The 26,669-nt window shown below is 35.8% G+C and overlaps 2 protein-coding genes across 2 annotated transcripts; both read left to right on the top strand.

Moving 5' to 3' along the window:
• The first annotated feature begins 9,342 nt into the window (after positions 1-9,342).
• LOC141607297 (uncharacterized) lies at positions 9,343-10,422 on the top strand. Its single transcript, XM_074426651.1, has one exon. The coding sequence runs from the start codon at positions 9,343-9,345 to the stop codon at positions 10,420-10,422; it is 1,080 nt and encodes a 359-aa protein (XP_074282752.1).
• A 666-nt stretch (positions 10,423-11,088) lies between these two features.
• LOC141605378 (protein PIGMENT DEFECTIVE 338, chloroplastic-like) lies at positions 11,089-18,560 on the top strand. Its single transcript, XM_074424104.1, has 9 exons — positions 11,089-11,198; positions 11,634-12,662; positions 13,240-13,314; positions 13,402-13,473; positions 15,062-15,142; positions 15,270-15,367; positions 17,295-17,420; positions 18,062-18,110; positions 18,232-18,560. Exons 2-9 carry the CDS (start codon positions 11,796-11,798, stop codon positions 18,403-18,405), a joined length of 1,542 nt encoding a protein of 513 aa, XP_074280205.1. The 5' UTR covers positions 11,089-11,198; positions 11,634-11,795; the 3' UTR covers positions 18,406-18,560.
• The last annotated feature ends 8,109 nt before the right edge of the window (positions 18,561-26,669 follow it).

Genomic DNA, 26,669 nt, shown 5'->3' with positions numbered 1-26,669 from the left:
GGTTTAGAATATATTCACCTTGATAATGGGCTAGCCATAGATCAAATCGTGGTGTATAGGGTCACAAAAGTGAAACCTCTTTTGTATCTTAACAAGTTTATATTCTTATTTAGAGTTTATGCACTTAATAATCACAATTAAGTACAACTCTAAACCCAAAAACTAGATTGAGTACACAATGACTCTATCTCTCAACATCATTGTTGCCAGTCGTCATATTCTAATCATCCTATGTATCAAATACAATGATGAAAACCACCTTCGGTTTCTAATATTGACGAAGTAGTACTAGCAAAATTTATGTCAATCAAATAAACATTTAAAGAAGAAGGTCCCATTAGATGTCCCACAACTAACTTGTTGATTCTTCAATAATTTGGGGTAATTTCCTTTCTAGCGTCCAACAATTAAGACAATGGAAACTTTATCGGTCGGGATTGATAGGTTTAGTATCGTTATTCTCAATAACTTTACTTTTAACATTACCTTGTATCAATTCCATTCTAATTTTACTTCTTTAAAACCTTATCCTTTTCTTAACGGTTTAAGAGAATGCTCCCACTCATTTCAATGAGTCTTTGCTAAGAGAAGCAAAATTGAAATTCATGAAGACTACTCTTCATTCGTTTGTTTAGTCTTAAAACTTTCATTGAAGTGGTTGCGGTATTTTGGTCAATTTTGATTTTCAACAAATCTAGTTACCAAAATGATTTAACGTTTCAAAGTACTTAACTCAATTAAGCATATGAGAAACAATTCATTGTAAGTAGATATGTTAGTCAAGAATCAAAAACCCTTTTGAATCTTTTGATCACGAATAACTTTTATCTATACTCTTTACAAGAGATCCTTAGCAATGGTTCATATGAGGTTTTAGAAGCAAATTCATGTTTGTCTTTAGTTACGATGTTTTAATGGAGATTTGAATCAAAAATCGAAATGATATCGTATATGAATTGTGGTAAAGAAATAGAACAATATGATAACGGAATAGTGGAAAACTTAACATTTATCGTACTATTAATACTTGTAAATAACAAGTAAAGCATTTACATAGTGACCTCTACCCAACTATGATAAATGATTCCAAGATCCAAATTCATATTAACTTGGGGCACGGTGTGCCGAAATACCCTTTATTAATATAACTCGATGGATTAACTCTTTAATCGATTCTACTTTTAGAACTCTTGGTCGATAAAATTACATTAATATTTATCTCTAGCCCGAAACACATCCGGAAATCGTCGTGAATACTTTCGTTGAGTTCAATCCAAATTTCGAATAAATGTGTCCATGATCCAAATTCATATTAACTTAGGGCACGGTGTGCCGAAATACCCTTTATTAACATAAATTCGGTGGATAGACATTTATCACCCACTTCCCCTACGTAACAAGGTTTGTACCCCGGTAGGGATGAGTGCACTCCCTCATGAAATAGGTTTTTATGGTTTCTACTTTTTGGTAAGGCTAAGTCTCAATTGTTTATTTTAGCGAGAGGTCGTGTCAATTTATTATCTATCACGTTTTAAGTGAACTAAAGCGGTGAACTACGATAATTGTAATTGACACGGTCGATAAACTCGATTTAAAATGCATGTTTAGTTATGGCGATTTAGCGATGCATACAACATATAAATAAAATGCAAAGCATAAATAAAATCCTAGTATGGCCTTCCTAAAATAGTAAATCTAATAAACTATTACAAATTCGAAAACCAACTCCTTTGGTCCCTTGAGCTTCGGTCTTGGCACACATCCCGAGGTAACACATTCTTGATGGACCGTCTTCTCGAATGGCACCGTCTTCAAGGAACTCCGGAATAATAAAATTACAAAATGAATTACATAATTTCCTATTATACATTTGTAATTAAAATAAAAATAAATCTATTAAATTACAAAATGGTGATACGAGATCACAATAATTACAACCGATTCGATATTCCCATACATTTTGGGTAATATCAATTTAAAACTAAGGCCATACTAAGTAAAATTACATAATTCAAAAATTACATAAAATTAAAATATGACAATCATAAATAAAATGCAGCATTATAATATGTATGAACATGCCCAATTTTATGCTAAATCGCCTTTAAAGAGCCAATATCGTATATTAAACGGTTTTTACGGATTTGCGTGATTTAACCTTTTAAAAATCACAATAATTACATAAAATCATATTTATGTACAAGTTAATTACCCTAACCATCTTAGGACTCAAAATTAGTCTCCACTAACATTTAACAATAATTAAACTTGATTTCTTAATATTGTTCATAAATGGACCTAAAATACAAAATTAATCCATAAACTTCAAATTAAATCATAAAAATTTCAAATAAATTCAAAAATTTGAAATTTAAACTCATGAACATTCTGGAAAAATACCATGACACTCATAATATTCAAAAACATAGGTTAAAAATTTCGAAAAATTATCGTGAAAAACAATGTTGCGGTTTATCGAATTTAACAATTATGACCATAAAAATATTAGAAAAATTATATTCATCAATTTTTTACTTTTAGATCTGAAAGATATGATAAAATGCAACATGTGACGTTTTTCCTTTAGTCATGAAGTATGTTTTAGCATTATTACTAATTATAGTCACTATTTATCTGATTTTTCATCAAAAATTCATAAATCATGCAAAAAGACTTCATTATAGCCAAATATTATACACACATCTTGTAAAATTGCATGTAACAACATAATAAATTTCCATGACCAGATTCGAAATATAACTCATATTAACCTATTTACCCATTTAAATACGATTTTAACTTAAAAAAAACCATATTTCGAGCAAAACAACTCATTTTATCATGAAACTTTACAGGCCATCAGTAGATAATATATGTGAAAACATATCCAAAAACCACTGAAAAATTCGAAGTTTAGCTATTTTTCGTCCAAAAATGACATTTTTATCATAAAAATCACATTTTAATGCCAATATTATATAAAATGAACAATAAAAATCCATAAATAAACCAAAATGTCCTAAAAATCACTTAGGACCAGAAACTTTTAACATGCAAAATTATTTCATGATTTATCTTCATAAATCCTAAATAACAAGTTTTATATGTTAATTAAATTAACTCGGAAAAACTAACCCGATTTTGCATGCAACAACCGTAATGCTCTGATACCACTTGTTAGAAAATCATATTTTAAATATCACATATTTTATTTTAAAGTTTTAGTCATAAAAATGAAAGAATCTTATGCATGCAAAATAAATACAAGAGTAAGGAGAAAAACGGTTCCTTACATTTGATATTTCGGATATTTTGGGCACAGGTGAAGTCTCCCACCTCACTTGTTCTTGAGCTTTCAATATGTTAGGATGATCCTCCAAAGACTTCAAGTATAGAAGTCACTTCTCTTGATTGCACCCAAGATTATCCCATATATCTACTAAATAATATGTGCTAGATATTTGTTTAGTAGTTTACCTTAAAATTGATTACTAACACTCATATATTACACTAATAATATTAGTAATCTTTTATGAACAATTTGGATCATCATTTCTCAAGTTTTTAGAGAAAGATGAACAATAATGTGAGAGAGAGGAAAGTTATGCATGTGTATGAATGAACATGCATGAGTTGAATAGGTAGAGAATAAAATCTCTAGTGTATTGAAGGGGGTCACGGTTTGGGGAGGTTGGGAGACCAATATATGGTCCTTCCCTTTTCCCTTTTGTTCTTATCAAAACTTTAGGCATGTAAGGCTAGGTAAGTAGTGTTATGATGATGTTTGTTTTAGCTTATTAAAATAAATCACCACCATCCACTAAACCCACTTCATTTCGGTCCATTTACTTAAAATGGACTACCATTTTATTTTTGTCAATTTGTCACTTGTCACACAATACGTCACATGTAGTATGATACATGTTATTAATTAATTTAATGCATATTTATCACATAAATATCATTTTATGAATTAATTAAATTACATACAACAAATTGACTAGTAATACTTGATCACATAAATAAAATGGGCCATTTAATTATAATTCACAACATCTTGTAATTATAATTAGAAAAATACTTGTGTACTCCGGGAGGACGGTACTCCTTACACTCAAAAGCAATTCACAAAATAGAATATTTTAATAGCTTGAGTGTAAGGAGTACCGTCCTCCCGGAGTACACAAGAATTTTTCTTATAATTAACCATTCATTTTCATCTCTATTGTTTCACAAACAATAAATAATTTTAGTAATAAAATATTTCAATTACTAAAATAAATCTTATTTAATCCCATTATAATAAGATATCAATATTCTCTCTCACAAATTGAATTATTCAATTTTAAGAAATTGATTAACTTTTATCATCATACAATTAATCAACTTTACAGATTAGGGCATCATCCTTTAGGTGTGACCTTAAGGGATCAACTGACCACCACCGTCCCACGACAGTAACGTCAAACTCTAGCAAGTCAATCTTTACCGATTAATGTTGATCAGTTGACTATAAAATGATTCATCCCTTACGTATTCTTAAAAAATGAGATTTAAACATGTGATCATCATGATCGACAATTGTGATCGCATTATTGTTGGGGACACTCCAACATTATTGTTAGCATTGTCTTGTTGATTTGGAATGTATACCATACTAGATTGCGAGCGCATTCTCTTGAGTCGTAGATAGGAGAGTGTAACATTCACATATAATTTGCCTTGTTCATAATATGAGTGTGGGTGTTTTCTTGTGAGGAGTCCGATGTCAATAAGATCACGCAAGAGTTGAAATTCCCATGTGAAGTCCTTTATGCTACGCCGTCATATAAATCTCATCCTTGTTGCATTTTCTCTATGCCCATGTTGTTTCGGGATTTGATTCATTGTACTTTAAAGTTATTTGACAGGAATTGCATTTGGATGGGATGATTGTTGCTTGTACCCTTGTCCTTGTCATACATTATGTTGTGTGCTTGCTAGAGGACAAGCAAGGGTTTAACTTGGGGGAGTTTGATAAGTCCATTTTATATATACTTTAACTCCCTTTTTTACCTCGATTTATTTGATTATCACACTTCTATTAATGTGTTTGTGAGCTAATTCCGTATTCTAGATGTTTTTGCTCGTATTCATTACATTTTGTAGGAAATGAAGCACTCTGTAGCTTTTTCCCGTCAAATTAGCATTCACCCAAGTTCACGAGACAAATAAGAGCAAGTCTTGATCATGCAAAGGTGTTTCGTGAAGCATATGGACATTTTGGGAAGAAATTGGAAAACCCGAGCAAGAGGAAACCAATCTCAGTTGGTGGATATGTAAAGAAATGAAGTCCAAGTAAAAGCCCAAGCCATATGCATGTATTGGATGCCTAAGATGCCTTAGAAGGACTCTTAAAGACATTAGCATAGGATTCCGCATCACCATAAAGTAAGGAGTTAAGACGGATTTAAGACAAAAATGAGAAATGCCACGACCTTGATCAGGGTGCCCCTATTTTACTTTATTTCCGTTACTCCCTTTGGTCCTATATAAAGGGTGTTGTATCCACACAATTCCATACACTTTTCCATACATTTTAGTCTTAGTTTTCAGAATAAAATGTAGTTTAAATCAGATTTCCTTTAAGCATTCCTTTAGTTGCTACAAACATTCTTTTAAGCATTTCAATTTATATTACAAGTTCATTTACAAGTCATTTCCATTCAAGTATTTGTTCTTCAATTCCAAGTTTCATTTCCCTTGTTGAGGTAATTCTATTTCTTGCCTTGTTTTGTTATTTCCTTTGTCATTTCCATTATTAGTTAGTTATCATGTTTACTTTATCATTTGTCATTAGTTTAGTTTACGTTATGCAAGAGTAATTTACTTTGTCTAGGGAATAAGGGAAGCCATGCATAAATAGGTTTTGAAATTGTTGAATTTGGATGTTGTAGTAATCGATTAAAAGTTTCTATTATATGTTTGCTTTGTTTTGTTAATCTTTGATAAGTGATCACTATCTTAGATTAAATTTGTTAATTCACTTTTATAAGTCGAGAGCGAGGCACGAAATTGAATTAGACTAAGCATGTTTTAGTAGATGACCTAGTCATAACGAGAGTTCGCTAGGACCCGATCCATGGTTGACAATAAGGCCGAGAGGTGGTTGTCTTTAAGCCTAAACAATTAGCGATATTATCAACTCCTGTGTTTAATTTGAGCATTTACATAATTTGCATGTGTGACTCGACTTTCCTAGACTCTTCCTTTATTGTTATTGTTTACAAACCCAATTATATAATCAATCGATAACCGGCCTAGATAGAATTCACCCCATAACAACTTATATAGCAACTCCCGTCTCCTTGTATTCAACCCCTATTAATACATTCATTTGTGTCTAGGGTATTTATCTTTAATTAGGTTGCGACTATCGTATCACGTGTGTTAGTTGTGTGTAAACTATCGCCTTCTTTAATTGGAGTGGCTTGTGATAAACCATATGATATTTCCGGTCATATGGGGAGCAGTTTGAGTACAGGTTTGGACTTGGTATCGAGTAGGACACGGGTCGAGCCATGGACTTTGAAGTCGAGTCGAGTATTCATGAGATAGTAGATGTAGATTTCATTAGATGATTGTAGTATTGGGACATTTTGTATTGTATAATTCATTTATGTAATTCAGTAAACATGTATTTTAATAAGGGATATTCTACATGGTATCCCTCAATTTTTTTACTTTCTACATAGTACCCCTACACTTTTTAAAACATACATGGTACTCGTAATTGTTGTCATTATCACTAAGTATACCCCTAAACTTTATTTTCGGTCAATTAAACTCAGTTTTAGGCGTTAAGTGATTACTTGAACGCGTAACCAAACTTGTCATTTATCATCCAATGACATAAGGACTGTATTAGGCTCAATATCCATCTTTGGACGTGATAATTTGGCAAGGAATCAATAAATTTTCCGTCAAAATTTTTTTAGCCCATTTAGACCATATATCATCAATAAATATAAGGATCGAGATGGATATTAAGCGTAATAGAGTCCTTATATCATGGGATAATAAATGACAAGTTTGGTTACGCGTCTAAGTCATTACCTAATGCCTAAAATTGAGTTTAATTGATATAAAATAAAGTTTAGGGTACACTTAGTGATAATGACAACAATTAGGGGTACCGTGTATGTTTTAAAAAATGTATGGGTATCATGTAGAAAGCCGAAAAATTGAGGGGTACCATATGGAGAATATCCCTTTTAATAAAAATATTACTTAATTGAAGTTTCGAGTCACTACCTCTGGAAACTGAGATAATGACATTCCTGCTTACCTTGGCCGGGTAAGAGGAAGTGTTATATGTATAGTAAGGACTTTAACAAGATTGTTGAAAAGAGTAATCCAAATTTCCAATCCATCCATACATTTCTCTATGGTAATTCAATTAAGGGGTGTTCATTATTCGGTCCACCACAAAATTAAACCAGGCCGGACCGAAATGGACCCGGAATTAAAAATTGCAGTCCACTTTTCGATCCAAGTTTTTTTTAAAGATTCCGATCTCCGGTCCGGACCAAAATTGACATTTTAATTTTTTTTATTATAATAGTTTAAATAAAATACTTTGTCAATGATACTTAAATATGCTTAGTTTATCATTATTAAACGTGCTTTATAAGATTAATGCGAGTAGGCGATTATGAAAATATTCCGGTCTAACCGGTCTTATTTGATCTTGAACCAGAATTTTTTATTCCGGCCCGTCACCTTTTCCCATTCCGATTCCAGTCCGGCCCGGACAAGTGTGCAACCCGAAATCAATAATCAATAATAATAGTTCTACTAGGTAGTATCCCGCGCTTCGCGCTGTCTGTTTTAAAATTTAATTATTATAATTGAAGAAAAATAATATAATTTATATATGACCTTTAATATTTTTACTTATAAATAAAAATAAATTTAATTTTCTCAAATTTATTTTTTATAGGTTTATTTTCAATATTTTAAAATAAAATACATACAATTTAAATTAAAATTAATAAGTGATAATTAATTATGTTGATCAAAGTTTTATAAATTATTTTGTGACTGATCAAATATCATATTAATTAAAATAAAATTTATTCGAATAATGCAACAATCAGCATTAAGTTTTCAAATTATATCATTTCACAATACGTTAGGTTCTAAATTAATTAATATTTGTTCAAAATAATTTGAATATAATTTTATATAATTTTTAATTATTTTATTCTATAAAGTGTGATATTTATGTATTAACATATAGAGTTCAAACTCAACTATTCAAATGTTTTGATTGTGTTTTGCATCTGTTATGTGTCAAACATATCTATAAAATTGCACCTTTTGTATTTTTAAACAACTATATATAAATGATGTTTAAGAGTTAACTATAAATAAAATAGGTTAAACTTTCTCAAATGATATTTTCTGAGAATTAACTTCTAAGTATTTAAAATATAACATATAAAATATTTAACTAAAAGTAATATTTAGCTAGACATAATCAATATTTATACTTGACGTATACACGCATTTTTCGCAATAAACGTAATTATTTACATTTTAGAATTTTTATCAAAATATTTTTTTAATAAATTTAGAATCAAATCACCGTAATTATTTAATATAATTTTATAATAAAATTTATTAAGTTATAATTAATATTTTGCTGAGATTTATACAACATTTATTATGTTTATATTTAATGTTCAACTTTAATTAATACTTGTATTTAAAACTGGCGCATCCACTACGCTTCAACCCAGTTTTATATATATATTTATATATATATATTCGGGTTTTTGGTCAGGGAGTACCTAACATTTACCCTCATTGGCACCAAGGTACCTAACTTTTTACTTTTTGTCCAAAGGTACCTAAAATTTTATGTTGACTTGTCGAGAGGTACCAAATGCTAATTGCCGTTAAAAAAAAGTCAGATTTCCGTCAAAACTAACGGAAAACGTAATGAAGACCTTACTTTTTCTCTTTAATCCTTTACCTAAAAATAATTTTTCATAAAATTAACCCCTTCTCCATTTCCTCCAACCAATCCTAATTAACCACCCTCTTCATTTCCCCATCTAATTCAATTTTCCTCCACCATAGACTAATTCACAAGAAAAAAAAAATACTTTGTAACTAACAAGTACAATACCCATAATATCTAGGGGTTTAAGAAGAGAGAAGTAATGGAGTTTCAAATCCACTGCCCACTTCCAGGGAGTGCCTGATAATATTAAACAGGATATCCTGAGAGTCTCAGGATTTGTTGAAGGCCAACTGCCATTCCAATACCTGGGAATGCCTATTCAGACCACCAGAATGAAGAAGACGGATTGTGAGTGCTTGAATGAAAAGATATGCAGCAGAATCCACAACTATGGGGCAAAGAAATTCTCATATGCAGGGAGACTAGTACTAGTAAAGGCTGTCCTTTCCTCGCTTCACTCGTATTGGGCCTCAATGTTCGTCATCCCCAAAGGGATCATTAGCAGGATTGAAGCTACCTGCAGGAATTTCCTGTGGGATAGCTGCACTGATTACAGGAGGGTGCCTATGGTTGCCTGGGAGAAAATATGCAGGACGAAAGAAGAGGGAGGATTAGGACTGAAAGATCAGGGCATTATGAATAAAGCCATGATTGGAAGGTTAGTGCATTGGATAACTACTAAGAAAGACTCCTTATGGGTGAAATGGGTGCAAGCGAATTATCTGAAAGGGAGGGAGTGGCTGGATTACATCCCATCAACCAAATCTAGCTGGGTTTGGAGAAGAATATGCAAAGTAAAGGAGGAGATGCTCCCTGGATATGCGACTGGTATATGGGGTGCACAGTCTGATTACTCTACAAAGGAATGCTATGAATGGTTCAAGGGCTCTAATCCTAAGATGGCCTGGTTCAAATGTCTTTGGAATGACCATGTTATTCCAAAGCACCAATTCACAGGCTGGCTAGTCGCACATGGAGCATTGAGGACGAGAGATAAGCTTGTTGGATATGGAATGGACATTGATGATCAATGTTTACTTTGTGCACAGGAGACTGAATGTACTGCGCATCTCCTAGGTGAATGCATTTACAGTAAAAGAGTCTTACAGGCCCTCAGTCAGAAAGTGCGGATTAATTTCCCAGTGAATGACATGATAGTATGGTGTACGCAAAGAACAGGTACGACACTGCAAAAAGGAATGCAAGCGGCTATGGTGTGGGGTGTGATATACCATATTTGGCAGCAAAGAAACAGAAGTAACATGGAAGGAATACTCCTAAGGCCGGAAAGAGTAGCAGAACAAGTGATTGAAGAAGTTAAAGCAAGAGTCCGAGGAAGGGATTACAAGGTCATAACCAAAACGGATTTAGATTGGCTAAGGCAAAAAAATTTGTATGTGTTAAGTGACTAAATGACTAAGTGATGTATGCTAACCTCTTGTAACCTCTTAAATTTTAATTTATATATTCTCACATTTTACCAAAAAAAAAAAAAAAAAATGGAGTTTCAAAAGGATGTATGATAAAGATAAATGATATGGAGAAGATGATTAGAGTTGAAAGTAAGAAGGTGAAGATGAGTAACAAAGAAGATGATGAAGAACAACAATAGAGATTGATAATAATTATATGTATGAGTTGCAAATTGTGCTATAGTTCTTGAAGAGGAAGAAGTAGACTAGGATTACAAGTTTTGTGGTGGTAATTGAGAGATAGATGGTGGGGAAAAATAGGTGAGTAAGGAGGGTGGTTATGGGGTTGGGTAATGGGAGGGAGATTTGGAGGAGAAAGAAAGGTTGAGGAGTGAGTTAGTGAATTAACAATGGTATTATAAGATCTTAATTGTAATTATAAGTTTTAAAACAATTTTTATTTATGTTTTTCTGTTAATTTTAGCGGAATCTTGACTATTTTTAACGGAATTCGTCAATTGGTATTTGTTAACAAACAAAATATGAATTTTAGGTACCATTGGGCAAAAAATAAAAAGTTAAGACTTTACAGTGCTAATAAATTTAAATGTTAGTGACTTTCGACAAAAAACCCATATATATTCCGTATAAGATAGCGAAACACACATAATTTGATTCAAGGAGTTATTTACGAGTCCTATCCATTTGTTCAATAATAGTATCGGCTTTAATCTTGTTATCTCCTGCACTGTTATCTCGTTTCCAGGCACACACAGGTTTAACTCTCTTCTCTTCCCTTTATTTCTTGCTCTATTACCTTCCATCTTCAACTACTTACTTGTAGATGCCCGTCTTAAATGAGAATTTGTGTTCTCGTAGATTGTAAACTGTAATGTCACTTGAAAAAAACCCAATTACGGAGTATTATTATTCTTGTCATGACTCATAAACTAAATGTTGCCTGTTTAATTGAGCATCTGTTAAGTTCAACTGTTGGTCTAGCAATACTACAAATGGGTTTTTGTTTCAAGTTTGATTTTGCAATTTTGATGGCCTCTCCGACAACACAAGGTTAAGACTGCGTAAACCCGACACCCTTATCTCCCTATTTAGGGGAGCCTTTGAGACACTGGAGCTTGTGTTGTTGGGTTTTTGGTTTGAATTGCTTATATAGCTCTCTGTAGCTTCTGTGTTGACATTTTGTGTTTTAGTTACTGGAAAGGAGTCAAGGACAAGAGGTATTATGTTAACAAGGGTTTCGTCGGATGTTTAGTGGGTTGAAGCAATAAAAGACCATTACTTGATTCAAATTGTGAAATCGTTTACTTGGGGAATCAATAGGACTAGTATATTGAGCTCATGAGCAAGATAAGATGCCGTTGGTTATGAAAACTATATCCCCATTTGGTCTTTTGCTGCCTATAAACAAGGCGTTTCTGGGTCCTATTAGTTTGTCCTTGAGCAAGGTTGAACTATATAAAATCCGTAATAGAGTTTGGTTGAAGAAGACTTCTATCCCCCAAAGTTTTTTTGCGCTTTCACAAAACGACCTAGTTTTGAGAGTCGTCCATAGTCCCTTTTGCTATGCAAAAAATGTTTCCGAGGATTTAACAGATACCCGGTTGCCCGAAGAATCTGTAAATGGGAAATTCGCCGATACTGAAGAGCTAGAGTTGCTAGATAAGCCTTTGCCAATTCCTATTAATGATATCCCTGAGACGGAGATTGTTATTGAGCCTACAAAGCCAGATAAGGATGAGGCATTGGAGCCTTTTTTAAAGTTCTTTAAGTCTAAAACATTAGAGGATCAACAAGTAGAAGACGTTTCAGCTAAGCGTGAGATGGTATCTGAAAAGATCATTGTAGAGTATTATGAGCCTAAGCCTGGGGACTTGGTAATTGGAGTAGTTGTTTCTGGCAATGAGAACAAGCTCGATATCAATGTAGGTGCGGATTTATTGGGCACAATGTTGACCAAAGAGGTGCTTCCTTTGTATGACAAGGAGATGGATTACTTGCTATGTGACTTAGATAAAAATGTTGAAGAGTTCATGGCAAATGGGAAGATGGGGATTGTTCAAAAACCGGATTTAGTCACTGGTAAACCGACTTCTGGGAGACCTATTGTAGATGCTGGAAATGTCATAATTGCTGAGGTTCTTTGTAGAACACTTAGTGGCAGGCCATTGCTTTCAAGTAGGCGCTACTTCAGACGAATTGCTTGGCATCGTGTGAGGCAGGTTCTTTTCTCACTTTTTAAATTTGTGTGGTTCATTTTTAGTACTCTCGTGAAATCAACTATAGTTTTTGTTTGTCTACTTATATTTTATTCGTAAACTCTTGTGCAATCGGCTAATAGTTGCTTTACCATTCACAATTAAAGAGAAGTGGGTGTAGCTCAGCTAATTAGGCAAACCTATCTAATACTCCCTCATTTCAAATCCACGAGCCCTCACAATTTCTTTTTGGCCCGGGATACTTGGATTTAAATGTAGGGAGTATAATTTATAAAAATAGAGGCTAATAGCTTACTCTTGCACCATTATTCAGCTCAGTCATTTCCATGCTGTTGCAAATACTCGAGTCTTCACTAGTAAGACAAACTCCGGAAGTGTTTGAATTTTTGTTGAATTGTAGCTGGCCAACTGGCTCATTAACTTCTCTTTCTAAAGAAAAGAGTAGAGATAAGAGTAAAATAGAATACAAAAATATACAGGAGCTCCAAAGCTTGTTCTAGCATTGAAGACGCATAACTTTTTGTTTAGTTTTGGGATTCAATATTTTTATTTTTACTAACTGAGCATTTTGTTTGTGCAGATAGAACAACTAGGGGAACCTATTCAGGTGAGAATTACGGAGTGGAACACAGGCGGATTGCTCACAAGAATTGAGGTGGGTTGCAGTCTTGATGCTTCTCTGTACAGTTTTTGCATATATCTTGCATATTCAATTCAATAGTATATGTGCTCAACTTTACAGGGTTTACGAGCCTTCCTCCCAAAGGCTGAGTTAGTTGAGAAAGTAAACAGCTATGCGGATCTGAAAGATAAGGTAATGTATTTTATCGAACTTGAATATTTGTGTATGCCTTGAGGATTTCGAAAATGAAATACTTTGCCGACGACTATGTGAGCCATTGACTACTTGCTCTCTCATTGACCACCCTGATGCGACAGTAATTGTAATAGAGTAGCTTCTAACATTTTCTTAAGCCCAGTTATAATAGGCTTTAGGCTATTAGCTATTTCGGAGTACCAGTTACCTACTTATTGTAAACTTTTAGCTGAAAAGGGTGCTGCATCTGCAATACAAATTCTTTGTGGGTATTTTATAAGTAGCACCAATACTTTGTGATACAAAGTAATTTAAGGTTGTAGATTGACCAACATGGTTATGAGATGCTAAACTGTCTATTTGATTTCCTTAAGGCAGCACAGGCTACCACCAACAAATATTTCTGTGTATTTGGGTCTCGCTCTCAAACAGGACCATACATACAATCTAATACAAAACATGTAAACTGCATTCCTCTGCACCTCAAGTCCTCAAGCCCCCGGTTTGAGTCGCTCCGCTGGGAACTTCTGAAGTCCTGGTCATTGATTGTCAGTCCTCTCAGCGTCGTGGCTTAGAATTATGAATTCTGTTTCCATGTATGTGTCTTGTACTTAAGTGAGACTTAATTGTTCCTCCTCGCTTCAAAGATATGGCTTTTGTATGCAATCATCAGCTTTCACATAAACCTGAATATTTTTTGGTACCATCTCCTGTATGCTCCCCATAGTATAAGTTTATAGCCTGTAGGGACTAATGGATACCTCGCATTACTGAACGTAAATCATCAGACCGAGTTACTGATAGTAGGTATCGGGCCACTGCATCTAATGTCCTATATCTCCTTGAATTTGAGCCGGCGAGGTAGTAGCTTCCTTGGTGGGTCTGATAACTCTGAGGATGTGTCGGTGAGGCGTCTCTGTTGAAGATTTCTCAAGACAAACCACCCATGTGGGTCTTGCGTTGGTATTTTTTTTAACAGTGATTGATAATTAGACTACATTTGTCCAAGTGTCAAATACTTCCCCTATCCCAAATTTATGGCGCCCATTTTACTTTGTTGGGATGGCGAATGTGACCTTCAATTTCTATAAATATAAGTAGAGATACAATTTAACTTTGTCGTGTTTTTATTTACTAAATCTAATTTTCATATTATTTTTTTCTAAAATTTGTAACCATGCATATTACGTACTATATAGCGAGAAAATATTTGTCAAAGTCAGTTAAACAGTAACAATTAAATGAAATGAAAGGAGTGAGGAGCAGCAAATAATATGCCTTTGATATGATGGTATCTATCATGCCTAGCAGGAAAGGTGCTGGTACACAGTTCACCATTTATGTTCGATTTCGTTTTTCTAGTTGCATGGACAGGTAGGTCGGCCCCCTTGTCCCCCTATAAATCGGAGATTACTTATTTGATGGTTTGTTTTGTTGCTTTACTATCACTGAGGTAGCTTCTGTTGTTGCCATGACCTGAGTTGTATGTTTCACAAATCGTTATGTCACGATCCTTAAACAGGTTATAGAATATTGAAGTGTTATGTCTTCTTTCAAGGCTGATTCTTCACAATTGTATGTACAGGTAGGAAGTAAGATGTATGTTCAGATTAATCGAATAAATGAAGCCACCAATGACTTGATTCTTAGTGAACGAGAAGCCTGGGTGAGTTGAACTTTATTGATCCTATGTCTACTATTTTACCCATTGTACAATTATTGTATGATGGATGACTTGCATTCTATGATTTCCCAGTTTAGATTGAGACTGAGCTTGCTATTTCATGTTATAGGAAAAAGTGTCTCTCCGAGAGGGAGCACTTCTGGAAGGAACTGTTAGGAAGATTTATCCCTATGGTGCCCAAATCCGATTAGGTCAAACAAACAGGAGGTAAGGTGCATTACATGATTTGTTGCTTAGTTGTGCATTGTTTGAAATATTAGTGTAAAGTCCTAGTTCACAAGTAAAATTTCATCTTTGGAAGTAGCTGCTGGAAATAATCATTATTGGTGCTTCATTAAGGAATTAGTTTCTCTATTTTCTTCCCATGGGATGAAATTACAATTTGCATCTAAGCTATCTAGTATGAAAGAAACTAGGAAAATAAGTTGTGTTTTGAACTAAATTTTCAGCGGGGAATCCACTTTACTTAGCTTGTGCAGACCTGATAAATATATATCCATAGTTCACTTACCATGTGCTGCACTAAACTTCATTTACCATGAGCTGTAGTGCGTACTGAATTATAGTCTGCCATTCTGCCTCCTTAAGTGCATGAAGTGCCTGTATGTCAGCTGTAATAAGCGGGCACGATTTTAACATGGTTTCTTTTGGAGGAAAATTATAGGGTATGAATCATGATTCATGGTGTTATTATAACCTTTAAAAGTGTAAGGATACCACAAGACACAAAACAACCTAGGCATAACAGTGTCATTCAACAATGAAAACCAGAGAACATATCGATTGGCAAGAACCTAAAGAGATGGGACATGTTACAGTTTATCATAACAAGCTATAAATCTCCTGGTAAATAATTATGTCTCCTGAAAATTTAAAACGAAGGTCTGGTAAGCGGTAATGCCACAGCCTTTTAAGAACATTTACCAAGATTATTAACTGCAGTACGATTTTGCCTTGTGGAATTTCTATTCAATGTGCCATCTCTTGGCTCTATGGAAGTGACTGCTATTGATCTTGGTTATTAGATCCAAGAGCGAATAACAAATCAGTTCGAGTGCATTCCATCACGGCAATCTAACAGACACTCCCTCCATAAGAGTGTGTAACGTATTGGACGTGGTGTCTTATATAGAATTTGGAATCCTGTTATTAATGATGAAACGGAACTTTACCCGTTTTTAATATTATTAAGAAAATGATAGGGGCGATGCTTTTTGCTGAGAATGGTGACTTTTGATGTGAATATGTGGGAGAATTTTGGCACGATGTTGTTGTCATCTTTCAATTTACTCAACAATTCAACATCTTAGTTCACTGTTGGCAATGTGGGTAATCATATGGTGCTTTGGTGAGCTATGATCTCAAAAGATCAAGTGGCAAGGATAGTATGGTTATTATTACAAAGGCGTGTTAATGTAGATGACAACTTACAAAGCTAGTAAAAAGTATTTACTGGTGGTATTCGTGATCTTGTATGAAGCGCATCAGCATCAAAGCTGTCTTTCTCCTCCCTTTACAGTTTACACAAAGAAAGAATCAAAGATGTGCAAATGCAACATGGCTTCTTCTTATTTGTTTTCTTATTGAGTGTGATGGTTTTGTTTGATATATGTGAATGATTGGATGAAGTGAATGCTATTGCACAACGGGAAGTGTCATTTTAATAGAATTTCATCGCTCTTGCCTAACTACATTGTCACATCGTTGTTGATGTCACTCATAGAGAAATGCCACGGAAAAATTTTGCATATGGAGATGGGAGGTCATTTATGTAAAATGAGGGACAAATTATTTTTAAGATGTAGAACATTATTTTGCCGTGATTTTTAACATTTTACTAGAAAATACCTAAATCCAAGCTTCCCTGATGCTAGTATCTTGGCTTCAATGCTAACAAATCTTGCCACGGTACTATTTATCTTACTTCTAGTTAACTTTCCTCTTTGAATAAGTGAAATTATTGCTGAACTTCTATTCTGGACCTTCTGGTTGCCAACATTGGTTTCAAATACTTCCTCACTTCATTAGATTAACTGGCATTTCATGCTCGTTAGCTGTTTATCATTGGAAATGTGGGATCTATTTTTGTTTTCTGAAACATCTGAAGTTATCTGACTTGTCTTTTGTATTTCAGTGGACTATTGCATGCGTCAAATATCAGTCAAGGCAAATTTAAAGCAGTTAGTGATGTATTAACAGTCGGTGAGAAGGTCAAGGTCCTCGTGATACGATCTTTTTTCCCAGACAAGATCTCTCTCAGGTGAGTCGATAATATCTCTGCGTCAGTTTTGCTATCATAAATTACACCCCCTCGTTTGTCTTTAGTGGTCAACGTGTGTTGACCAATATGCTGCCACTGTATACAATAGATACAACTATGGAAAAACTATATGCCATAATATGAAAATAGTACTCCCTCCCATTCTGTTGAAACTCCGTTTGCTTTTGCCACAAAGTTATCTTGGTTGTAAAGCTTATATAAATGTCAAACCTTTCATGGAACGTTTGTGAACGTGAGCGTTCACCATTCTCGTGCCGGTTTGAGCATAGCGTGTTGGTCTTCTTGGACATCAAATCCAAGATTCTCTGGCCTCCCAAGTCCCAACTTTAGGTTTTGGTATCTTCGTTACTATCTCTAACTCATACTATAATCGGCGAGCGTTCATAAGGATTCGTTCTCGGTCGGGTGATTGTAGGTTTGGGTTTGTCGTGGACCCGAACTTGGGCCATTTTCGGGTCTTATTGAGTTGGGGCATTTTTTTTTCAAATTTAATCATTTCCTGTTATTATTTTTTTGGAGTTAATTCATGTTTACACCATAGGCGCATGGAGCAAATCTCAATCACAACTTAATTTGTGATTTAGGCATTTTGCTGACTACCAATCTTATCCCATTTGCAGTATCGCGGACCTGGAAAGTGAGCCTGGTCTTTTTATATCAGACAAAGAGGTTCAAAACTATCTTTCAAACACAGTCTCGTCTAATTTTGACAGCGCAATGTATTATACTTCGAATTAATTATCTGAATCAGACTCAGCCCATTTTCATTTTGCCAATTTTGATCATGCAGAAAGTATTTGAGGAAGCAGAGGATATGGCAAAGAGATATAAACGGAAACACTCAGCTGTCATCACTACTCGTAAATTTGAACCTTCCCCTGCTAATCCTCAATTGTTTGACGATGAAGAAAGCGTTTTTGCAAATTGGCATTGGTTTGTATTCCAAAGAGAGACTGAACCCTAATTTTGATCAGACTTAAGTAGCGTGGATGGAATCAAGCTTGTATTCTAAACATGGGCTATGTAGGAATTGAGCTTTGATGCTAATTTCTCGTTATCGAGTGCCCCTATTTAAGTGACAGAGAAGTCACATCGGCTCTGAGAGCTGAAACATTTGTGTAGTTACGTCTTTTTACATCTGGCCAAAAAAAAGATGCAGCGTGTAGCAAGTCTTTGTAAAATGGCCTTATCAACGTCCTCAAAACCGATTAGGTTGAACCTAATAAATTGTTTGAACTAAATAGACTCAACACAATGTCTGATACAAACCCTAACCAAAACAGATTCGAGGTAACCGGTGGCTCACTCAATGCTACCCAACAACAAATTAACTTGACAACGATCTAAATGTGGTTGATCATTTTCAACAAAATATGAAACCTACACGATCTAAACAATTTAGATCGCATTTGATATATTTTGGCATTTATTTTAATTTTACTCGCATATTCACATCATATAATTGGCGTATTCATAACAATGAGATATTCATATTACATAGTTGTCATATTCACGTAGATATTCACATCATATAATTGACAAAGTCATGTAAATTAAACATCATATTATCGAAATAAAACTCACTTCACCGAATTAATAACGATATTCACGCAATATAATGAACATATTCACAGATACACATACATAACAATAACAAATATATTCATAGAGTTGATCATCAATACCCAAATAGAACATAACTACTATTCACAAAGTATAACTATATATTCACACTAATAAATTATGTATATTCACAAATATTATTTACATATACGGTACTTATAAATTACATATACATAAAATATAAACCCCATATTCACAATATATAACATTTGATTATGTTATTTATACTTTGTGAATGTCGGTATCTCCATTTGCAGACTTGCTCAAATCAATTGAGACCATAACAAAGCACATAATCCAATTTAATTTTGCCAAAAAAAAAAAATGCAATTTATGAATTTGTGTAGTAAAAGTTTTTGTTATGTATTTTAAAGGGGTTGAAGTTTAATTGAAGTAGTAAGTTGGTAACATACTAACATAGTGCAATAAGTCTTGCTTGTGACGAGTTATCCGTCACAAGCAAGAGACGGGGCGAATAGTAGTGTTTTAGTGAAACGGGTTGTGAGGGGATGTGGGGCTGTGTCAGGAATTTGCATGGGGAAGGAAAAGAGAGATTGAGAGAAATTATTAATTAATGCATCCTTCCCAATGCAAAAAAAACCGTCCACTTCTTCAATTTGAAAACCAACCATATTTATTTTATTTCCACATTTACTCCTCTTCATTCATCGTCCCAACTTTCTTTCTTCTCTCTTAATCCTCTCTCTTCATATTCTCACAACATAACCACCAAAAATACCCACAAATCAACCAAAATCATTATCATGCCAACGAAACAAGCAGCAAGAAGGGGGCCAAATAAGAAAACTACTAGAGGTCGAAAGGTGGATGATGCAGGAGAAGGTAATGATATGTTTTTTGATTTATTAAAATAGTATGGGTTCGTTCATATTTTTGAAATGGTTTCAATTTCAACTGGTTTGGTTCATATTTTCTCTTATTCCTACTTAGTGGGTTTTTGTTTTCAATTATTGGGATGTATCGTCTACTTAGGGTTCATTAATGTTGTTTGTTCATTTTATTGTTGTTTGGTTCAGTGAATGAGGTTGAGGCAGAAGGCAGAGGAAAGAAAGTCGTGGCCGCAAAAGTGCGGGGAGAAGGTAAAGCGGTTGTGGCAGAAGAGGATGTGAGCGAGAATGCGAATGGAGATCTTGCATGTCAGAGAAAGGGGACGAAGAAGAGGGCGACGTTCAGCGTTGGTAATAGTAAGGGGAAGGATAAGGTTGTGGAGGAAGAGGAAGAGATTGAGGAGTCGGGTGAAGAAGACCCTGATGAAGATGAACAGGTGGATGATGATGAGGAAGGCAAGTTTATGGTTTATAATTTTGTATTCACATTTTTCAGTAATTTGTTGGCATCCTAATAATATTTTCTTTCGCCATGAAAAGATCGTGTCAATGCCGCTGTCGATATGGCGGTAATGGTTGGGAAAAGCGCGCTGAAGAAGAAGACGGTGTCAAAGCCAACTGAGGTCACTAAAGGTAAAACCTTTTTCTAGTAAATGAGGTGAATGGTCTATGTCATGTTTTATGTGACCATTTTTTTGGTGTATGTTACAAATCTGAAGTGGTTACAAATGGATCTATGTTGTGCACATTTCGTGTGCTAGATCTGAAGTGGTAAAACCTTTTTCTAGTAAATGAGGTGAATGGTCTATGTCATATTTTATGTGACCATTTTTATTGTGTATGTTACAAATCTGAAGTGGTTACAAATGGATCTATGTTGTGCACATTTCGTGTGCTAGATCTGAAGTGGTAAAACCTTTTTCTGGTAAATGATGTGAATGGTCTATGTCATATTTTATGTGACCATTTTTTTTTGGTATGTTACAAATCTGAGGTGGTTACAAGTGGATCTATGTTGTGCACAGATCGTCCGCTAAAGCCGAAGGCACTGAAGATTGTAAAGGAGCAGGCAGAAGTTGGTGAGGGATCCAAGAAGCGGAAGGGGGATGACTCTTCTCTTGTGGTGGGAAAGTAAGTTGTCACCATTTCTGTGTGTTTTGATTATAAAATGGGACAATATTTGGGATAAATTTTTTGAATAATTTGGGATAAATTTGTGTCTGTTGATTAACCACCTTTGTTATCACTTAGGTGGTTTATGTAATACTCCGTATTTATGAGTCTTTGGGTACTTCATCGAGTAGGCCTTACTCTGTCGAGTAAGGGTAAGTTGCGTTTTAGAAAAGTTTCTGACCTGTTGGGTACTCGATCGAGTAGCTGGGATACTCGATCGAAAGGGTACTCGATCGAGTACCTTGGGTACTCGATCGAGTAGCCGGTTTTACTGGGAGTTTTCTCGGGTTTTGTTAATTATGCGATTAAGATATATAACCTTCGTCGTCATTATTCTAAACACTTTTGCAAAACCTAATTCTTGTTTAAGAGAGAAAGCAAGTACGTTCTTAATCCTAATCGCATTGTTAGCAATTCCCGGAGTTTGGAAGGTCGGTTCTCATCGTCGGTTATACCGTTGAGATCCTTGCGTCGAGGGTAAGATCTATGTATCCTTTTTGTTGTCTTTCCTTTGATTTGGTTAAACCCTAATATAGGAATTTGGGGGTTTTTGAGTAGTATGTGATTTGGTAGCATTTGTATGTTGTATGATAGGAGGAGGTTTCATAGAGGAAGCTTTTTGATACAAAGAGAGAGAGACCGTCCGATTGTGTGCTTTCCGGGTAGGATTTCTACTCGCATTAGTCCCATAATGGGATGATTGTTGATGTGTTGAGATTGATTGTTTGATATAGTAATTGTATTGTGACGATTGTGATTGTGATTGTGATTGTTGTCTATGGCTCTCGAGGCGTGTCCTCTACCGAGTGGGGTCACTATGCGGGAGTGGCTTCACGCCCTAGTTTCGCCTTCTGTGGAACCCGCCACAGAAGGGATGTGCACATTAATGGACAGGGTTATCGCTCACTATGTGGAGCGGGGATTTGGTGGGTACGGCTGCGGTCCCCCACTGGCAGGGCTGGTCCAGTGGACAGTCAGTGATTGAGATGATTGGAATTAGTGTGGTTGTGCGTGTGACAGTTAAGCTGTCTGTTTATCTTATTGTTCATATATATTGAGTTGTGTGATTAGTACTGACCCCGGTTGTTGTTTTGTAAACCTGCGGTGATCCATTCGGGGATGGTGAGCAGATATTGAGCAGGTATGAGATGAGTACTGGGATAGCTGAGATTGCCACGACATGATGATAGGAGTCTTCCGCTGTAGCTTAGTAGTTCCTTTACATTTCAGTTAGAACAGTAAACAGTCAGTTTGAGAACATGTATTATACTTTTGGTTTTGGTTTTGAGAATTGTAACTCTTCACTAAGTATTTATATTTAAACGTTGTTTCTTCATTGTTTATTTGATTATCATTGCCTCGGGTAACCGAGATGGTAATATCTTCATACCTGAGTGGTCCTGGTAAGGCACTTGGAGTATGGGGGTGTTACAAATGGTATCAGAGCGGCGATCCTGAAACCTGTAACCAATGAACCTAATGAACATAGGGAGTCAATTAAAATGAACCCGGGGTAAAAGTTGTAGGAGCTAATGCAAAGGCTTGGGAGACGTCCTAAAGTCGCGAACTTGCCCTACAATTTTGAACCGGTCACATGGGGGGTGTATGTCAAGGTCGTATGTGTTGTTTGGTTAGCTTGTGTAAGAATGTGATGAAGTGTGTGTAATTGTTGGATGTTTGAAGTAGAAAGTTGAGAATATGAAAGAAAGGATAATGATATATGTAGACTTGTTGTTGGAGTGAAAACATGTTGGATGTTTACAATGTGGCGTTTAATAATATGATATAATGATTTCGTGAATCGTATGAAAAGATGCGTAGCATTATATGCTTAGTTATGATACAATGTTAGTTTTATAAAGTTTTAGCATGTTAGCATATGATATAGCATGCGGGTAGCGTTTCTGAGTTAGCATGACTCGATCGAGTGGGACTGACTTGATCGGGTGGGTTTTTGACGATTTTGAGTCCAGAATCGTGTTTTTGGGCACTCGATCGAGTACCTCGGGCACTCGATCGAGTAGGGGGTCACTCGATCGAGTAGCCTAGCTACTCGGTCGAGTATGTTAGAGATCGAAGGTCCGTTAGGGTCCGATGTTGGGGCACTCGATCGAGTATGGTGGGCACTCGATCGAGTAGCCCGTTACTCGATCGAGTATGTTTGGGAACTCGATCGAGTAGGGGTCTGGGCAGCGTGTTTTCTTGTTTTGAGGTTTTGGCGCGTATGTTTATACCCACCCCTTTTTCTATGATAATTTCAAGATGCCGCCCAAGAAGACTGCTTTGTATGCGAGAGCTGAGCTTATGAACATAGATGACATCGTTAAGATGTTGGAGCATCAGGATGTTCTCACTGAGGCTTTAAAGACTGTGGGGAAAGATAAGGATAAGGATAAGGAGAAGGAGGTTGATCATTCTAAAATCAGCCTCTATATAGCGAGGTTTAACCCGAAAGAGTATAAGGGAGTTGGGGAGCCTAACCTTCTTGATAGTTGGCTTAGAGAGATGGAGAACATACTAGATTTGGTTCACTGTCCTGATGAGATGAGAGTGGAACAGGCTGCGTTCTATCTGAGGGAGGCAGCTGGCAAGTGGTGGGATACAGTGAAAGTGAGTGCTAAGGAGATATATACAAACCAAGGTTTACCTGCTATACCTTAGGAGGAGTTTCGTAGGGCTGTGAGAAAGGAGTTCAAACCGGAGCATGTGAGGAGTAAGTTGAGAGAGGAGTTTGACAGTTTTAAGATGACCGTTGAGATGTCTGTGGCCGAGTACTACAGGCAGTTCAATGAGAAGTCTAGGTATGCTGAGGATATGGGTTTGAGTGAGGAGAACCTGGCGTTGAGGTTTGAGAGGGGGTTGACCCCTAAGATTATGGATAAATTACCCGTGGGAATCCTTACTGATGTTAAGGAAGCTTATGAGAGGGCTGAGAGAGCTGAGAGGTTGGTGGAGATGGCTCAGGAGAGGTCAGGTGGTGAGAAAAGGAAGGCTGAGAGCGAGTGACACGGCTATCGCAACCCTATCAAAGATAAAACCTAACGGTCTCAACTAAAATGTAGTAGAGGCAGTCGAGTATCGAATCCACAGGGAGGTAATGTAATTATAGCTGTCTAATCCTAGTCCTACGGTAACAAATGGGGGTTGTTTAAATTTGGTTCTAAACTACAAAGTTTGAAAGGAAGAGAAATAAAATAATGATTAAACTATCAAGAAGAGAGGGACATGTCGGGAATTCGGTTCACTACGGTAGTCCAGTGACTCAGCTGTAAATGATTCAGACGAACTAGATGTGAGACGGATGTTATAAGGTCCTTTCGGTCCACTTCTATCCTAAAATACCACTAACTTAACTTTCGTCCTCATTAGGGTAGTCTACTGTTTATAGCAGGCCTATTTAGTCCAATATTTCGATCCAGGATTAATTTTAGCCAGATTAAAGGGTGACATAGAAGCGTGCACTCAACTAGGTCGGAAATTACAGTTAAATTGCTATAGTGACAGAGTCTCGTAATTAATTCATCTAATTCATTCACTACATCGTCACATTTCTACCGCAGATCCCCTAATCCCAACATGAAAGGGGTTTAGCTACTCATATTCTTAATTAAACTAACAGCAATTAACCTTCCAGCAGTAAACATAATGGATAAACAATAAATTGCAATAAGGAAAATTAGGGCAGAAACTAATTATAACAAAAGTGAAGAATTAAAGCAATAAAAGATCAATTATTATTAAAGGAAGAGAAAGGAATTACAATCCAAGCGAAGCCGGCGTAAAGAACGCGAAATCCGAATGAGAATAATCCCGAAATAAGGTAACAGTCAAGGAAGAAAAGCAACGTAACAATGTTTAACAGTAGAGAGTTTGATAATATGAAAGATGATCCTAATTAACCTAGTAAAGCATGCTTAAATAGCAAACAAAATAAGTTTAGCGAGAAAAACAACTCACGGGCTGTTTAAAGCCCAAAACTAACGAAACCACTCGATCGAGTGGATTAAAACCACTCGATCGACCAACTCTTGAGCAACAACTACTCGATCGACTGGAAAACTGCTCGATCGAGTGACGGGTCTTTGTGCAGCTTAAGGATCGAGTGGAAAACCACTCGATCGACCATCAGAGGATGTGAAAACCACTCGATCGAGTGGAAAACAGCTCGATCGAGTGACTTGACTTCATTTTAGCTCACGTCTGCGTCTAAGTGCCTCGTAATGCGTGCCACGACGCTTCCAAATACAGTATCTCACTCTGGAACAATCCCGTCTCCTCTAAATGCATGCAAAAAGGACGAAAAAGAGTACGGATCTACTACTTTCGCGATCATTCCTACAAAAAGGACAAAATGCACCAAAGTAGCCAATTCGGGGCAAAATACCATAAAAACAGTATAAATATGCATAGAAATACGTGCTGAAATAGGCTAAAAAGACTATACATTAGGCACGTATTAAATCTCCCCAAACCGAACCTTTACTCGCCCTCGAGTAAACTCAAAACTAAACTAGTGGAACGGAAATGATAACTCAGAGCTAGCTTAACTTGTCTACTTGAACCAATTTAATGCAACAAAAATTAACGATTAAAGCTAAACAAGTCAATACGCAAACGAATTATAAGTCGTTCGTAAATATAGTGACCTATCGACCTTGCAAGACCAACAAAACTGGACTCTCACGTGGTCACTCTTCTCTCATGAAGCAAAGGGTAAATGTTAAATGTAAAAGAGAGAAGAAAAGACAGTCACTCACCTAACTGCGACCTACATAGCATGCATGCAACAAAAATGAAAGACAATTCAAGTACTAATGCACAAATTCCAACCGATAATGTCCGTCACAGCCGAGGGTTTGCAAATAATATGGGAATAGTGAGGTTCAGGTGAGAAAAGGCAAAACAAGTTATGGAAATGTGGAGGTAAAAGCGCCAAGCTAGTTCCTAACAGGACCATATAAGACCGTCCGAATCTCAACTGACTAAAAGACTAAGTACAAGTGCCCTTCCTTTGGCACAAAAACTCACTAGACTCAAAACACAACCTCCTCAAAAAATATGGGATAGAACGGAGGAGTCAGACGGTCACAAACTTTTCCTTTTTTTTTAAACACCGTCTGAAATAACTAACTGAAACAAACGACCCTTTTCGATTGTACATCTTCGAACATCTTCTCAACTCTTTTTCATTTTCACAATCTTTTTTTTTTTTTTCCCTCTATACTTACACCAACTCCAAAACAAGAAACACGGACCAAAATGCAAAGGAAAAAAATATACCGCAGAAGAACATACTAACTAGCTTGACTAGGCAGGCTTAGTTTGGGATGTAGCTAATGGGTCAAAAGGCGATTTTGGCTTATGTGGGGCTAAATGGGTGTAAAGTAATAAGAAAGGGAAATTTGCAAGACCCTCCCTGCATGTGACACCAACCACAAACCCGAATATGTGCATTTGACGAGAAATTGAATGTCATAAATGTGCAAATGAGATGAACATGCTATGCAAGGAGTACTACTCAAAATTCCTAATGAACTGGTCATGAATGGTCACCAGTTATGGCTCTAAAACTCAGAATTTTTAA

Source organism: Silene latifolia, chromosome 10 (genome assembly GCF_048544455.1).
Source record: "Silene latifolia isolate original U9 population chromosome 10, ASM4854445v1, whole genome shotgun sequence".
NCBI lineage: Eukaryota > Viridiplantae > Streptophyta > Magnoliopsida > Caryophyllales > Caryophyllaceae > Silene > Silene latifolia.
This window is presented reverse-complemented; position numbering and strand designations above follow the sequence as displayed.

What these genes read in the sequence shown, in the direction of transcription:
- LOC141607297 (XM_074426651.1), top strand. Translation starts at nt 9,343, where the DNA reads ATGAAGAAGACGGATTGTGAGTGCTTGAATGAAAAGATATGCAGCAGA.
- LOC141605378 (XM_074424104.1), top strand. Translation starts at nt 11,796, where the DNA reads ATGCCGTTGGTTATGAAAACTATATCCCCATTTGGTCTTTTGCTGCCT. An exon ending in CTTGGCATCGTGTGAGGCAG is followed by an intron (nt 12,663 to 13,239) that starts GTTCTTTTCTCA and finishes TTGTTTGTGCAG; the next exon opens with ATAGAACAACTAGGGGAACC. An exon ending in ATGCGGATCTGAAAGATAAG is followed by an intron (nt 13,474 to 15,061) that starts GTAATGTATTTT and finishes TTGTATGTACAG; the next exon opens with GTAGGAAGTAAGATGTATGT.